The sequence below is a fragment of the Cuculus canorus genome, chromosome 4, assembly GCF_017976375.1.
Source record: "Cuculus canorus isolate bCucCan1 chromosome 4, bCucCan1.pri, whole genome shotgun sequence".
NCBI classification, from domain to species: domain Eukaryota; kingdom Metazoa; phylum Chordata; class Aves; order Cuculiformes; family Cuculidae; genus Cuculus; species Cuculus canorus.
In genome coordinates, this window is record NC_071404.1 from 38,016,168 (window position 1) to 38,028,733 (window position 12,566).

The 12,566-nt window shown below is 39.3% G+C and overlaps 1 protein-coding gene across 1 annotated transcript in view; it reads left to right on the forward strand.

Annotated features, from left to right (window-relative positions):
- The first annotated feature begins 354 nt into the window (after window positions 1-354).
- Window positions 355-12,566, forward strand: part of AGA (aspartylglucosaminidase) — a 28,518-nt gene continuing 16,306 nt past the window's right edge. Inside the window, exons 1-5 of the mRNA XM_054065034.1 lie at window positions 355-509; window positions 2,350-2,503; window positions 3,127-3,239; window positions 10,133-10,245; window positions 11,100-11,214. Coding sequence (XP_053921009.1) covers window positions 371-509; window positions 2,350-2,503; window positions 3,127-3,239; window positions 10,133-10,245; window positions 11,100-11,214 — 634 coding nt within the window. The 5' untranslated portion in view covers window positions 355-370. The remainder of the gene's footprint in view (window positions 510-2,349; window positions 2,504-3,126; window positions 3,240-10,132; window positions 10,246-11,099; window positions 11,215-12,566) is intronic.

Genomic DNA, 12,566 nt, shown 5'->3' on the forward strand with positions numbered 1-12,566 from the left:
TGAGTCTACGATCTTCCAGGGCCCTTACAAAGCAACCCATTCTATGATTCTATAATCCTTAAGGTCCCCTCCAACCCAAACCATTCTATGAGTCTATGAATCTATGATTCTATGATCTTTAAGGCCCCTTCCAACTCAACCCATTCCATGATTCAATAACTTTATCATTCTATGATCTTTAAGGTCCCTTCCAACCCAAACCATTCTATGATTCTATGACCTCTAAGGTCCCTTCCACCCCAACCCGTTCCATTAGCCTAAAACGCTGCAACCTTTAAAGTCCTCCTCACCCCCGTCCCTGGGCGGGTCCGCCCCGCCCCCGCCCCCCCCCCCCCGGCGCATGCGCAGCCGCAGGGCGGGGCGGGCGGCCATGGCGGCTGGCGGGGTTTGGCGGTGGATGGCGGTCGCCTCCTTTCTCCTCAGCGTGTTGCAGCTGTCTGGCGCCTCCTCAGCCGCCGCCCTGCCCGTAGTCATCAACACCTGGGCGTTTAGGACGGCCGCGGAGACAGGTGCCCCCGGCGGGGGGCCGGGCCGTGCGCTCGATGCTGAGGACCCGGGGGTGGGGTGTGGGGGGGCTCTGGGTGTTGGATTGAAACCAAGCTTAAAACTCCGCTTGTGGGGACTGGGCTCCCAGCAGGGCTCAGAGCGAGCCCTGGTACTGCTGAGGAGGCTCCACGCGGTTCCTGCCCGCTTGGACGGGGCGCGGAGGAGCGGGGAAACCAGTGTTTTGACCCCCCTGCATTGGGGCTGTCGCTGAGCCTTAGGAGTCTGCGAGCAGATGGTTTAACTTCAAAAGCTAGGGGAAAAAAATGTGTTTGGAAAGAAAAGGAAGAGTTCTGAGCTGTGGAAAAGGTGGATTACAAGCATTCTTTCACTAATAATGTGATTTACACTCTTGTGGCTCTCCACCGTGCTGATTTGGTTTTAATAATGCCTTTCTGAGATTCATTCCTGTTCCCAAAGTTTTAAATAGTTCTGAACATCATATTTTCGTGGAGCTTTTGTCTTGGTTTGTGTGATGCGTTACTGACAGTCAAAGCGGGTTTTGCTATGGCAACATACATTTAGTTGTGGATACTTATTAAAAGGCTCATAGGCTATAAATAAATTCATAAATTTGGTTGTGGGTGCTTATCAAAAGTCTCATATGCTATTTTAGCATAGTTGAGTTGTAAATAACTCCTTATTAGAGAAGCTTTCCTAGTGAATTGGGTTACCTATAAAGCCTTGTATAGATCTGAAGAAAAATAGTCATTCAAGTCCCTTGGTTTATAGGTTTTGAAAAGCTTGTACTAAGGCTACTCACGGTAGTAAGGGGAATTGTGCTAAGGCTACTTACTGTAGTAAAGGTAATGGGAATTGAAGCAGTGCTCCTCACACTGAAGTTTGTAGTAAGGATGGGCATTAGTAGAGTAGGAAGCTAGGTGTTAAGTCTTACTTTCTTCTTGGTGCAGGTGGTTTTGTGCAGTTGCATGCAGCATTTGTGAAGATGAGGCTTGTTGAGAGAGTGTGATAACTTCTGCCAAAAAGAGCTGGGTTGTGTGCTTCTGCTGCCTCCCATGTGCTGGGTCTGGCAGATGGTGGAGCACCAGAGCCAGCACAAGGAGGAGGAAGCAGGATTGCTGCTATTAATGGCAGCAAGCTCAGACGTCTTGGAAAATCTTGCCTGAGGTCCAGCCTTGTGAAATGTCATGCGCCAAGCCTTCAGGCCCAGTTTATTCAAATCATGTTGTTCGGCATGTCTTATGAAACTGCACCATGAGCTAGAGCCTAAGGAATAGAAGACGAAGGCTTGAACAGGAGCATTTGGAGACTTGTTATTTCTTGTATATAATTTGCACTTCTTTTTTTGGTTTTGTGTAGTTAATGATGTACGTTTAAATCTTTTAGGTCACAATATGTTTTAGGTCTTCTCATTTTGCAGCTGCACACAGTGTTGCATGAAGCTTTAGAGGGCTCTTTTTGTTGTTGAGATAAAAGTTTAGCTTCCCCCTCTCCTCAAAAGGCTTTAAATAAATAATGAGAAAATAATGGTTGATTCTGGGCAAAGGAGGTTATTTAGTTTATAGAAGTTGTGATGATTATAGTAAATAATACCTTCCAAATCAGAAAAACAGCTTCATTTCTCAGTCAAAACCACTATTCAGATATGCAACAAAAACAGTATTTAGAAAAGTAATACTTTACATTTTTCTGAATACGCTTAAACTTCAGCTGAAAGTTATAGTTAACTTTTTTTTAATCCACCTACATAGTGTATCTTAATTATGTCCATCTTTAAAACATTCCATAAAGCAGTAGTGGAGACTCTTTTCACTAGTGTAATGTAATTATTTGTGTTTATTACAGCTTGGAGAGTATTACAGTCGGGAGGTTCTGAGCTGGATGCGGTTGAGAGAGGCTGTGGTCGGTGTGAGATTGATCAATGTGATGGGAGTGTGGGATATGGAGGAAGCCCAGATGAAAGTGGAGAAACAACACTGGATGCCATGATTATGGATGGGTAAGAAAACTACATGGAGAAAAGAATAATCCTTGTAATTTTTAGCACCTTTTAATGTAAGGGTTGTTACAGAGATCTTGTTAGTTTAGGGCTGACTGTGAGGCAGGTTATATGTTCACTTCTGGAGCGCGGGAAAATACTTATCTAATTGATGGAAGGGTAACTACGCGTCTTTGTTATTGAATTTTTACATGTACTGCAGTAAGCATATGGTTTGTAGTGTTGTTAAGTTTTCCCTTTACATTCATTCCATAATATTTCACTTCTGGAGCAGTTGTCTTCTATACTTTTATTTACCATGTAAAGCTGTTCTGATTAAAAAGTAATTGCAAGTGTTTGGTTCGTGTTATGAGTTTAGGTAAGAAAATAATTCCTCTACTGAAAACATTACTGTGGATGGAATTGTTGACAGTTGAGCAACATCCCCATGCCTGTGGAAGGAAATATATGTATGAAGCTTTTCCCTACTGGTGTGATGCCATCTGTCTGTAGCATAAAGCAATTAAAACAATATGTTAAAGGAGGAAGCTTTCTAATTTAGCTGAGAATAGATTTTGTCTAATAAAAAAATAAGCAGTTATTCTTGTATTTTTAATAAGTTTTTAAATATTTCTTGTTTCCAGCAACACTATGGAAGTTGGTGCAGTTGCGGATCTCAGACATGTGAAAAATGCAATTGGTGTAGCTCGAAAGGTCATTGAATACACTAAGCATACATTATTAGTGGGAGAGTCAGGTAATTATTCTTTTAACTGTTTCCAAGTCAATACCCTCTTCTTAAAACACTTCCTGTTAAAATGGACATAATAATCTTGGTAATATAGGGGGAAGGATTTCCTGACAATCAAATAGATCTGGTCAAATAATTCAGAAGTATTTACTCTCTATCAATTAGGTTTTATTCCATTATTTGCACATGAGAAGAAAAAATACAATTTATGGTCTTCTCACAAATTTAGCTGCAAATATTAACTTGTAATCTCAAGGCTTTGCTAATATCACTGATATGCAGGGTATCAAAGATGATTTGATACAAGACACTATAGAAGCTGTTAGATGTAAATATTTCATTTAAAACGATGGAGTAACATTTTCTAAGGAATGACAGAATTAAGAGACACTACAGTTACATTCTACTATTTCAGTATATATTGAGCACGATTACTGTATTTAATTGTTTAAAAATATTAGTGAGAACTTGAACATAAAAATATTACATATGGGTTGTACCCCTAGGCATAACAGCAAAGGGAGAGCAGCCTGGAAGAAAAGTTTCACTTTTCATATATAAGCTGCTGCTGTTAGAATAATACCGGTTTCAAGAGATGTATGTTCCAGGGAGGTATATGAGAAGTGAATGGAAGGTTACTTGGCTTACAATTAAGGACTTTCAGATGCTGTCTGCCATCATGATAAGAAAGGCATTTACTTAGCACTGGTGAGGTCACACCTCACATACTGTGTTCAGTTTTGGGCTCCTCACTACAAGGACATTGAGGTGCTGGAGCTTGTCCAGAGAAAAGCAACAAGGCTGGTGAAGGGTCTGGAGCACAAGTCTTGTGAGGAGGGACCTCGCGGTGTTTAGTCTGGAGAAGAGGAGACTGATGGGAGACTTTATTGCTCCCTAGAATTGCCTGAAAGGAGGTTGTAGCGAGGTGAGTGTTGGTCTCTTCTCCCAAGTAGCAAGTGACAGGATGAGAGTAGACGGCCTCAAGTTGTGTCAGGGGAGGTTTAGATTGGATATAAGGAAAAATTTCTTTACAGAAAGAGTGGTGAAGCTTTGGAGCAGGCTTCCCAGGGAAGTTGTGAAGGTGTGCAAAACACATGTAGGTGTGACACTTGGGGACATGGATTAGTAGGCATGGTAGTATTGGGCTGATGGTTAGACTTTGTGATCTTAGAGATCTTTTCCAGCCTTCATGATTCTGTGAAAGAAATGTGGAAATTGGTATATGACATTAAGGGTGAGTCAAATGCTTTGAAATCTAGAGAAAATAAATGATTCTTTAAGGAATTAATGTGTATTAATTATAAAGAAATAACTACAACAGTAGATTTTGATGGAGTGGAAGAGGGCAGTAGAGGGAGGTGAGGGCAGTATTTAACAGAAGCTCTGAAAAGAGAAAGAGATATTTTCAGATTGTATTTAATTCAAGCTGTTGGCCGTGATTAGGTTACAGGTGGATTTGGTAACAGATTTCACTGGTGATTGTGAAAAATAGATTGGTTAGCTGTTAAATAGAGGAGGAAGAGATGGTCATAATACTTCTTTTCACCATCATTGGTAGCTATCAAAATATTTTTAATTTCTGATTGGTAGAATGAGCAGAAAAGATAAGGAAGGTGAAGAAATGGAAGAATTCAAGTGCTGATTTAAAATACATTTTCAAGCCTAAGAAGAGAAGTCTTTGCGTAATGGATTCACATGGATAAGGCTGTTATGCTGAGTCCTTACTGTCAGTGAGATCTTTCTCAGAAGAAACTGTCTAGCAGTAGTGACAAAAGACAAACAGAAAAGCTGAAGATATATCTGAGTAAAAATTGGATATGGTGATGAGTGTTAGTGAATGAGTCAAGGCAATGGTGAAATTGAGAAAGAGTAATATTTCTTGTGAAGGAATGTATTTTCTGTGAAAGCAGAAACTTGGATAAAGGAAACTATAGTCATCTTTACCAGGTGAAGATTGTTAAAGAGAGAATAGAGCTCTAGTTTCAGAATAATACATTTGAACCTTCAAATCAACATGCAAGAGAAATAACAGTTTTTATTTTCTAAATAAAAATATTTGCATTTTCACCAGAAAAGCTAGCTGGAATAGTAGAACCCTTTCATACAAATCTATATAATCTCTGCAGGCTTTTTTTTATTCATCATGCAAAACTGCTGTGGTTATTCCCTATTCTTTTACCAATAACTAAGCTGCACTCTATTTGAGTATATTTAGTGACATAATCTAGGAAATTTGTCTTGTCTACTAAAATTTAATTCCTATGAATAGTTGATACTAGCGAGGAGAAGGTAGCAAGCTGTGACGTGCGTTAAATTTCAGTTGGTCATTTTTAAATGTGTAAGCAGTACATTGTTCCTGGTGGTAAACTTTTAATGGAAATAACATGAAAATTTTGTTTTCACTGTTAAAAACGTGGATGGAATCTGTTGGAGTGCCATGCCACCTGAACAGTCTTCACAGTTCTGTTTACTTTAACTCAAAAAGTTGAAGTTTAAGTATTTTAAAACCTTTGGTACATAGAGAACTTAAGAGGCTGAATTACAGAATCACAGAATGGTTGAGGTTGGCATGGACTTGAAGACTTCTGGTTCAATTCACCTTCAACTAGGGCCACCTGGAGCTGGATCCCTGGAACCATGTCTGGCTTGCTTTTGAGTATCTTGATAGGAGTCTCTGGACTACTCTGTCACCCTTGGAGCGTAGGAGTGTTTCCTACTCTTCAGAGGGAATCTCCTATGCTTCAGATGTGCCCATGGCCTCTTGTCCTCTCACTAGGCACTAACAAAAAGTGCCTGATTTGGCACATCCTCTCTTTAGATGTTTTTGTACACTAATGAGATCCTTCTAAGCCTTTTCTTTATTCAGGCTGAACAGTCCCAGCTCTCTGTCTTTCCTCACTGGAGAGATGCTCCAGTCACTTGCTCATCTTTGTGGCCCCTCATGGGACTCTCTCCAATATGTCTGTGTCTGTCTTCTACTGGGGAGCCCAGAACTGGACACGGTATTCCAGGTGTAGCTTCCCAGAGGAGAAGGATCTGATGGCAACAGATAATGATCCCTTGACCTGTTGACAACACTTCTAATGCTGGAGCCCAGCCTGCTGTTATCTGTCTTTTGCTGTAAGGGCACATTGCTGACTGACATTTCAGCTTGCTGCCCTTGGTAGGTCTGCTACCAAGCTGCTTTACCACTGAGTGGCCCCATCATGTGCTGGTGCATGGAGTGGTTTCTCCCGAAGTGCGCTTCTCTTTGTTCAAATGCATGAGGTTCCTATCAGTCCATTTCTCCAGTTGAGACTTATTTGAATGTCAGTGTAACCCCCCTGCTGCTTCAGCCACTCCTCCCAGTTTTGTATCATTTGAAAACTTTTTGAGGGTGCCTACGCTCTGCACCATTGTCCAGATCATTAAATGAAGATATTGAACAGTATTGGACCCCACATTGGCCCCAGCGGTACACTGCTTATTACTGGCTCCAACTAGACTTCATACCACTGATCACAATCCTCTGTGCTCAGCCCTTCAGCTAGTTTTCACTCCACTTTGCTGTCTGCTCATCCAGTCAGTAAATCATCAGCTTCTCTATGAGGATCTTATGGGAGACAATGTCAAAAGCCTTTATGGAAGTTAAGGTAGACGATATCCACTACGCTCCCTTCATCTACCAAGCCAGTTGTTTTGTCGTAGATGGTTAGCAGACTGATCAAGCGTGACTTCCCTTTTGTGGAGCCATGCTGACTACTCCCAATCACCTTCTTGTCATTCGTGTGTTTGGAAATGGTTTTCAGCATTAGCTTTGATCAAGGTGAGTCTGACTAGCCTGTAGTTCCCTGGCTCCTACTTCTGCTGCTCTTGAAGACAGCAGTGGCAACTGCTTTTCTACAGTCTTTGGGCACCTCTCCCATACGCCATAATAGTTTGAAGATAAGTGAGAGTGGTATTGTAGTGACATCAGCTACATCAGCTAGGTCTCTAGGCACTTGTGGTTGCATTCCATCACAGCCCATGGATTTGTGTGTGTGTTCAGGTTGCTGAAGACTTCCCTGACCTGATCCTGTTCCAAGTGCTTCTTGCTCCAGACTTTCCCACTGATCTCCAGGGCCTTGGGTTTCTGACGGCCAGTCTTGCTAGTAAGGATGAGGTGAAGAGGGTTATTCAGTAACTCAGCCTTTTCAATGCCTGGTGTCACCAGCACCCCTGCCCCAGTCCACAGCATGCCCATGTTTTCCCTGGTCTTCCTTTTGCTATTTAGGTACTTCTAAAAGCCTTTCTCACTGCCTTTGACGTCCCTTTGCTAGATTCAGCTTCAGGTGGGCTTTGGCTTTCCTAACCTCATTTCTGCATGCTCAAGACTATGTTTCTGTGTTCCTTCCAGATTACCTGTCCTCACTTCCACCTTCTATATCTTCCTTTTCATGCTTGAGTTTTCCAAGAACTCCTTGTTATCTGTGTAAACCTCCTGACATTTTTGCCTGGCTTCCTATTTGTTGGGATGAACTGGTTTTGAGCTTGGAGGAGGTGATTCATGAATATCAAACAGCTCTCTCAGACCCCTCTTCCTTCCAGGGCTCACAGGACTTTTGCAAGCAGATACCTGCAGAGGCCAAATTCTGTTCTCCTGAAGTGCAGGCTTGTGGTCTTGCTTTTTGGCCTGCTCCCTGTTCTCAGGATCCTGAATATCACTATATCATGGCTGGTGCAGTGAAGGCTGCTTTGGACCTTCACATCCCCAAAAAGCCCTTCCTTGTTTCTAAGTATGAGGGTCAGCAGAGCAGTGCACTTCGTTGGCAATTCTGTCGTGAGGTAGTCATTGATGCTGTCCAGAAGTCTCCTGGATTGTTTATGCTGTTGTGTTGTCCTTCATAACGTGTTGTTTAAAATAGCAATGCCTCTGATTATTGATAAAAATAAAATAATTGTTAGTCTTAACTTTTAAGAATACTTGTGCAGTATTTCTCAGGGGGATGCAAGAGCGGGGAGGAAACAACTAGACAGAACTAGAAAATAAAAATGTCAGATAGTGTGAGTCAGTGTGTTCTAGGTCTAGAAGTGAAAAGTTGAGTCAGAGGCTGTTAACATTGAACTAATTAGCCAGTGAACAAAATTATTAAAATTTGATAACCTTTAAAGTCTGAAGTCATATTGTTGCATCACTTTCACCGAGTAAATAGCATTTAACAAATTGCATTACTTTGCCTCCAAAAGAACACTCCAAAAGAGGCTTTAAGAGTAGTTCACATTGTAGATGTGAAGAAATTAATGTATCTTATTGCATGAGGAAGCTGATCCTGTGAGTTATATTTGAACAGTTTTTAGCTAATAGCGAGCTATGGTGAAAGCTTGAGCCACACTCGAGGAGGAGTGTGATGGTGATAAAATATATCTTCATCCAAAAACTTGTGCAAGTCAAAATTGATGACTTCTTTTACTTTTGCTGTTTTAGATGTAAGCTAGAATATGACCAAAGCTAGTGTGTTTTTACAGCTAAGATTTATAATGGGAGTGTTGTATATAAAAGTTAGTCGGTGTAGCTTTTGTTGAACAGATACAGATAACCACACTGATGAGTTCTTGTTGTGTTAAGAGCTGCTTTCTCTATTACCTAATTTTTTTAGGAAAGATCACAGAAAACTGGCAATAAAGACCAATGTAGAACTGAGTCTGGTGAGGGACATTTGGTGCAGAGTGGTTACAAGTGAGGGGAAAAAAAAAAAGAGTAATTTTGGTTACCATCTGCCAAGAAATTTTCAAATTTGTCTCCAATAGATAGGAAAGTTTCATAATCACATTGTGCTTGTGCTTTTCCCTTTTTGTCCTAGCAATACTTAGGCCAATAATTTAAGTAAAAACTTCAGAGGATAAAGATGACCAGCTTTGCTTCCTGGAATAGAAACGAGGTTTCAAAAGTCGTGAAAGAATGACTAACAAATATGCAAAAGCACAATTTTACCTAAAACATAAACCCCAAACACCTGCCTGCTTGTTCTAGAAATGGGAAAATAAGTGTCTGTTTAATTGAAGCTGTCAGTTTTCTTTTCGCTTGAGTATAAAGAGACTTCTATTTTTTCAGTTTTTAAGAAAAACACAGAAAAGCTGTACAGAAATAATGGAAGACTTTTCTTAATTCTTGGACTGGAGAAGCTTGCTGTGTATTACAGTGACATTATTAGCAAGGATTGTTAATGTAAATTGCTCAAGCATCTGCAACTAGCAATAATATCTGTTACTAGTTAATATCAAGGATGTCTCCAACCAAAGGATGAAAGAACAGTTGATCTTATTTATTTTTCCCTTTCCCCTAATATATAAGCCATTCTTGAAAGTGCAGCATTCTTTCATTGCTTGTGTTGGTATTTCGTTTCCTCCCTTGACACGTACTATTTTAATTTGCAAACGGAGGAAGCAGTCACTTTTAAAACTGTAAAGAAGTGTAGTATGGTGTAAGCTGGTGGATTGATTTCTGCAAGTGTTTTAATTGCAAATGTGCTGCTATGTTTCTTATGTTTCCTAATAGGCTAGCTTTGTAAGGAAAATATGCTGTTATTTGTATCACTTATTTAAATATTTCTGTGACACACACACCTCAGGCCACTCTTGCTCCAGTTTATTTGTGTCCAGTTGGTTAGCAGAGTTGAATTTCTCATTCAGTGGTAGAACTTCAATGCGTTAACAGACTTACAGTGAATTGGGGAAACTGGATATTGCTTGTGAAGGGAGAGTTTGTTACTGTGCTTGTGCATCACTATAATGGCTAGTACTGCTTTCTGAACATTTATTTCTCATCTCGCTAGAGAATGTAGAATTTCTTGATTTCCAGATAACATTACATAAATGCATTATCATAAGATACATTAAAAAGGAAATAAATTAATGTGTTTTGTTTTGTTGTACTTTTTAAGCCTCCCTGTTTGCTGTAAGAATGGGATTTCCCTATGAAGATTTAACTACCCAAAAATCCCTCTTGATGTATTCAAAGTGGCTAAATCAAAGCTGCCAGCCAAACTACTGGAAGGTATGGTGCAGTGGTGATGTTGAAGGATGAGTTTAGAAAGTCGCTGCAGCATTGCCTTTTTCTTTTACCTTGTGTAGGTGATGTGTTTCTCATTTAAAGAAAAAAAAAAAAAAGGAGTTGCTTATTTTGTTTTGGTGAGAGAATTTTTTTTTTTCAGTTCTAAATTTGGATAAGGCTTCTCAAACTAAATTAAGCAATGTGTGTATTTATTGATTCATGTATCCATTATTGGAAGAAAATCTTACAGTAACAATGTATTAAGACCCTTAAATAGAGGCTTTATGCAGACTGCAGACCTGTGAACACATCCTATTAAGGCAGCTGTCCATGTTAAACTTGCTTGTTGTGGTTGGTTTGGGTTTTTTGGTTTTGTTGTGACTTGGAGTTAGTGTTGCAGATTTCTACATGTCTGTATAGTGTCTTTATTGTTTCTTGGATATGAAATGCATTGCTGAACCATTTTAATTCAATACATATTCTGTTTTTCAGTTGGGAAAATGTCTTGACTATAATACTGACTTTACAGTAATATCTTGGCCTGACGTTAGTAAAACAAGCTCTGTTCATTTCATTATTTTTTTTTACCTTGAAAATTTTCTTCATTTTCCTGAAGAATGAGGGGGGTTTTTCATTATTAATTTGAATAACATGACTTTCTAGAGGAAGAACTTTTTACTGTGTAATGACAGTCAGTCTTTATTACTTAAAGCGTAACACTTTGCAAGATTTCAGTACAGCTGTATAATTTTTTGGGCATATGATAAATGTGTAGTAGATCTTGGATATTGATTGTAGTATTTTTATCTGTAATGAAACATTATATATTACTCATGCAAATAAAATAATAATTACAGAATGTGGTTCCAGACTCTTCAAAATCGTGTGGACCATACAAACGGCCTGAAAAAGTAACTTGTAAAGAAGAACAGACCATCTCACAAAGAAGTGTTCATAATCATGATACTATTGGTAACAAACTTTGGTGACTCTGATGCTCTGTTTCTTTCCTTTATTCTCCTGCAGATTAAATCATACTGAATTTAAAGGAAAGTATTTCATATAGACATTATTTTCTATTTATAGTGGTTTCAAGATTTGTCTTACTTGTGTGAAGATGGAGAGCCTAAAATTAGTATTTATTGGTTTGGTTTTTTTCCAGTGCACTGCCTGCACAGCCAGTTGTTTCATTTTTTTTTTTGCCTATAGCTATTTGTTCATTGCCCTGCTGCTTTTCCTTCATGTATCTTGGCATAATTACTTGGGCAGCTATGAATGCTTAGAAAACTGATCAAGGTTAAAAATAATTATTCTTATCTTGATTATAGTTAACTTAGGTCAGTTCTCCCCTGTAGCTGTCAGACCAACTTAAAAGGCTTTGCTTTAGTCGAAGAAGTGAGTAAGCAGTTAGTTTGCCAACCAAAAGCAATGTTTGTCAAAGAGTACGACTTATAAAATAAAGCTTCTTTCATTTTTCTTCTGTCTTTGGATTAAATCAATAAATTTCTACAGAAACTACTATGCTTAAAACAGGTTAGTAGTCCCCAAAGACTTCAAGAGTTTACTGATTGAGTACCATTAATTGCTAAGCCTATAAGCTGATTAATGAGCAGATCAAAGAAAGGACTGGAGCAGTTACAGATTCATGTCTTTCAAAGCTTTATACTTTTAGTCTTGAAGCTTACACTCAGTTTAGCAATTCAGAACTCTTTACCTGACAGTATTTGCAATACCAAGAACTGACAAGTTGTTTCAAATGTGAATCTTTCTTCTTTGCTTCCAGTCCACTCTACTAATAACCAATTAACATTCAACAGAAGTCAGGCAACTTACCAAATTCTTAAGTTGGTAGGTGGCTTTCTTTACTAGGATATACAGTCTTCATTATGTTCTGTAAAACTCAAATTCCAGAGTGTCAGGATGAGAGGTCAATTTGCTAAATACAATTCAAGCACGGATATTAAGTATCCTAAGCTGGTTTGTAGTAAATGATGCTGCTTATATTTGTACTTCAAGTTCTCCCACTCCATTGTTTAATTTGTATATGAAATGTCCCCTTGACTAGCACATGTTAAGAAGTCTTCATTCAGAATGCATTTAGGAAGTTGATAGGAACTGATGCCCTCCCAGACTTTTTGCAGAGGCTAATGTTGGCCATAGAGTTGGTACCTCTATGCTTTTAGCTTTTATTGGTCAGGAAACTCTTTTGTGAGAAGGAGGTACTGCTTAATGAGATTATAGAATTTGAATTCTGCTTTCTGGCTCTCACTTCATACTGGAGTTTGATGCTAGCTGCAATTTCTGCCCTCTCTTAAAGACATGAA